The sequence below is a fragment of the Temnothorax curvispinosus genome, unplaced genomic scaffold, assembly GCF_003070985.1.
Source record: "Temnothorax curvispinosus isolate PA1 unplaced genomic scaffold, ASM307098v1 QBEX01001075.1, whole genome shotgun sequence".
Taxonomy (NCBI): Eukaryota; Metazoa; Arthropoda; class Insecta; order Hymenoptera; family Formicidae; genus Temnothorax; species Temnothorax curvispinosus.
The window spans coordinates 1-3,815 of NW_020210855.1; the positions used below are offsets into that span (position 1 = coordinate 1).

The window sequence follows — 3,815 nt, forward strand, 5'->3', positions numbered from 1 at the left end:
TTTATACATTTATTTTTTCTAAATAAATTTTATTTGTGTTTATTTTTGTTCATATTTTATTTCTATTCTATTGCAAAATGTAAAAATATAGTACAAAGTTTAGGATAATTATAAGAAAACTTGGATAGAGTAATAGCACGTTAACTTGCATATGGAATGCTTATCACACACTCCCTTATTGTTGCAAGTGCAATGCTTCCTTGTTTTCCTTTGCTTTCTATTTAAATCGCAGCAAACATAATAGCTGTCGACAACTACATGTCTAGCAAGCTGATTCTGTAACTCTTAACGACAGTTTCGTTATCGTTATATCGTTGTTGCGCAAATATTATACATGGTAAAAAAGCAGCGCAAAAACAATATAACGGTAACAAAACTGTCGTTAAGAGTTACAAAATCAAACCGTAGTTGAGTCACGTCGTTGGGCAGTAGAAGAACTTGCATATGCTATGAAATGTACCGCATTTCACGTCCAGGAACGTTTTCTGGTAGTGGAACGTATAAATGATTTTCCTACTATAGTGAGATAACGGGCGCGTGCTTCAATGTTTGTGCGTGTGTGTGTCACAGCGGAGGTAAGTACCTCGCTGTTTGCCATTCTTGTATGAACATTGCAGTTTGTCATTTGCACCATTTTGCCAACGGAGCAGTTTTAATAAAAAATCAAAAGATACGAATATCGGCGATAGAATACAAATTTTCAGAGAAAGGACTAGAAAATGCACTATTCACTTCAGATTGTTATAATTCAGTGAAAAAATTATAGCGTAATGTTTAAAAAAATTTTTAAAGAAAAGATGTTAAATTTTACGATATAATCAATAAAATTTGGAGAGTAAATTTCGTTCTCCACGTGCACGCTATAAAAGTTGAAGTTTATTCTTCAATTTTGCAATGTTTTAAATTTTAAATTAGCGTCGTTTGTAGTAAAATCTTCGCAGAGAAACAAGTCTCGAAGCATTTGAAAGCACTCAAGCTTTAAAACGCTTTAAAAAGTTTTAAACCATCATTCTGCGATTATTTCTCACAAGATATGTAACTTTGAATTAGGTGTTTTTTAACGTTGATTTGAAGTAGCCAGAATTTTTTGCGGGTGAGTGTATATGAGTAAAATTATTCTCGCTGGAGAAAAAATTATTTTTGATGACATTATCTATTTTACTAAGTATACTAACATTAACATAATTTACTAATTTGAAGCTGATATACTAATACTTAGCATTGCTTAGGCAAATCTACCATCAATCAAGAGAAAAGAGAGGGAGGAGATATCCGTCCACTGCTTTTCTGTCAAATACATACATCTCTGTGCTCACGAAGAGATGATTTGTCTCGAAACTCGACATTTTAACGTCAATCGAATCCTGCTGCTTGCCGTTGGTTTGTGGCCTTACCAACGATCGCGAGTCGTTGAACTTCAGTCAATTTTATTCCTTGGAATTCTGATAACTTTCATTATGTTCCAAGTATGTTATGATTTTAATATTATTATTATGAAATAAGCAAATATTGTATAAGCGTTATTTTAATTACATATATCAAATTTCAAACTATATTGGATAATATTTTATCTTATTAAAATAATATTATTGTGATACAATTATATCCGAAAATTAATTACCTGCTCTTTTTACTAATTTATTGTACATAGTATATAAAGTAACGGAGAATAAAGAAATTACAGTTTGCTAATCAGACAATCTACTGTTGCTTTCTTGACGTGGCTAATTTATTTATTGAAAATTATTTCTTGCAGTTTACCACAGTCTTGACGTCAAAATGTACTCCAAAACATATTCTCGAGATTATTTCTACTACGTTCTACTTTATATGCTTTGTGATCAAATACAATTCGTTTTGGATTAATGTCGATACTGTAAGAGTGTTATCAATCATATATGCATTAGTGATAAACAGAATTATCGAATGTAAAACTGTCGGATTTTTATATTCCTTACCTATTAGGATTAAATTTATCCAGTTATTCTTAATTTCCTTTCAGTTCTTCATGATTTGAAGGACTCTACTTCTATTATAATTATAATGTAAAGAGTATTTAAAAAAATAACATAAATAATTCCGTTCTAATCAAGAATGCAGAAGTTTGACTATAAGCATTTTGAAAGAAGCATGACTATTTTTGGTAATTTCTGAGCCCTTTTCTATAGGGTTTAAATATTATTTGTCATTAAGTCCTGATCCAATGCTATATACGAGTTTTTCTGCAAAATGTGCAAGAGAGGATTTATTAGATTTGTTAGGAAACATGATCTTTGCCTTTTTTTAATTTGATTTACGATATATTTTTTATATTATCCTATAGATTTAGATTCCATTGGGTTCTATCAACTGCATAATGGTGCATGTTTGTTGCATGCTTGTCTTGATTCGGATAAGTTCTTGGATGCTTTATGTTATTTCGCCGTCATGTCAAAGAAAGACAGAGATATTTCGGATTTTTGTGACAAATTCCCTGTAGTGATGTCCTCCTCTGGGGCCATACGTGGAGGCGAAATAAAACGAGCGTGTGATACATGTACTTAGCTGTCCGTGCAGGTTCACTCAAAACAATGTATTGTGATAAACACGTACGAGCAAACGGCATGTACAAACTCTAATAGCGTTTTCTACTGGAAAAACTAGTGCTACACTGCTCGTGCACACTGGTGCACGCTGATGCACACATATTTTTAGTGTTTAATGTGTTTAGTGCTACTGATGTGTTTAACTTGACAAATTTCTGTCAATAAAACATTAAACACTGAAAATATGTAAACTAATTTTTACATTAGAATAATAAAATTACACTCAGTGTGCACCAGTGTTGCACTAGTTTTCTCAATAAAAAACTCTATTAGTGTGTATTTATGTTGAACGCGCACGCGCATTTAAAAATATAACCTACTGACAGGAGATAATGATCCCGTTCAAATTCGACACGTTATTATGGAAGTACAAAGTACTTGGTTTATATCTTAATCGGATATAAGAACCGAATAAAGCCGCAGATGCCATTAAAGGATACTACTGTCATTGTAAGAATAGTCTTCGCACAGTGGATTATTGCGTCCACGTTATAACAATATCATGGTGTTCGGAATATGGTAGACATTCCTTGCTTATTTCGCTGCTAGCAAGCTTCTTGGATGACATGACTGCAAACGTAAAAAGTGGTGATTTGAGTGATGGGTACGCAAAATAGTGTCCTATACTCAAGCTATATTCTAATGTTCCTCTCCTGCATTAGCTGCAAACTTAAACTACTGGTTACGTTAATCTTCTAACATAAGCATTTAAATAAACCTTATTTTATTTGTCTAAAAAAGGGCCCAGAATAGTCACCCTCCTTAAAAAAAAAAAAAAAAAAAAAAAAACATAATATTATTGACAGATAAAGAGTTCGCTGGATCGGCTTCAAGGTGTATGTAACGAGCTAAGAGATGAGAAAGAAATCGCTATTCTAAAAAAATACGGAAACAAGGCGAAACGTTACACAACTGCAATTATACGTAAGACATAATAGTCGAGTCTTCTGTATGTTTAAAAATATCCACAATATAAAAAATTAAAAGGCGACTGAATGTTTGATACATATATGTGTGTGTGTGTGTGTGTGTGTATGTGTTTAATTTTACAAAATTTCTCTCAGTGCTTGGTACATATGGCACAGGTGCATTTACTGCTATGCATATTTGGACAAACATTCAATACATTGGTCTGCCTAAAAACGAGTCTCGACTAAACCCTTCAGTGTATTTTATGACAGAATACTTTATTGATCAAAAAAAATATTTCTACTTAATCACGTTGCATGA

General features: G+C 32.3%; 1 protein-coding gene across 1 annotated transcript; it reads left to right on the forward strand.

Annotated features, from left to right (window-relative positions):
• Positions 1-1,229: 1,229 nt before the first annotated feature.
• Positions 1,230-3,509, forward strand: LOC112459841 (the record flags this gene model as incomplete). The annotated part of the gene is made up of 3 exons (XM_025024188.1): positions 1,230-1,466; positions 1,757-1,876; positions 3,392-3,509. Coding segments are annotated over exons 1-3 (382 nt in total), but the record flags the coding sequence as incomplete, so codon positions are not given.
• Between the last annotated feature and the right edge of the window lie 306 nt (positions 3,510-3,815).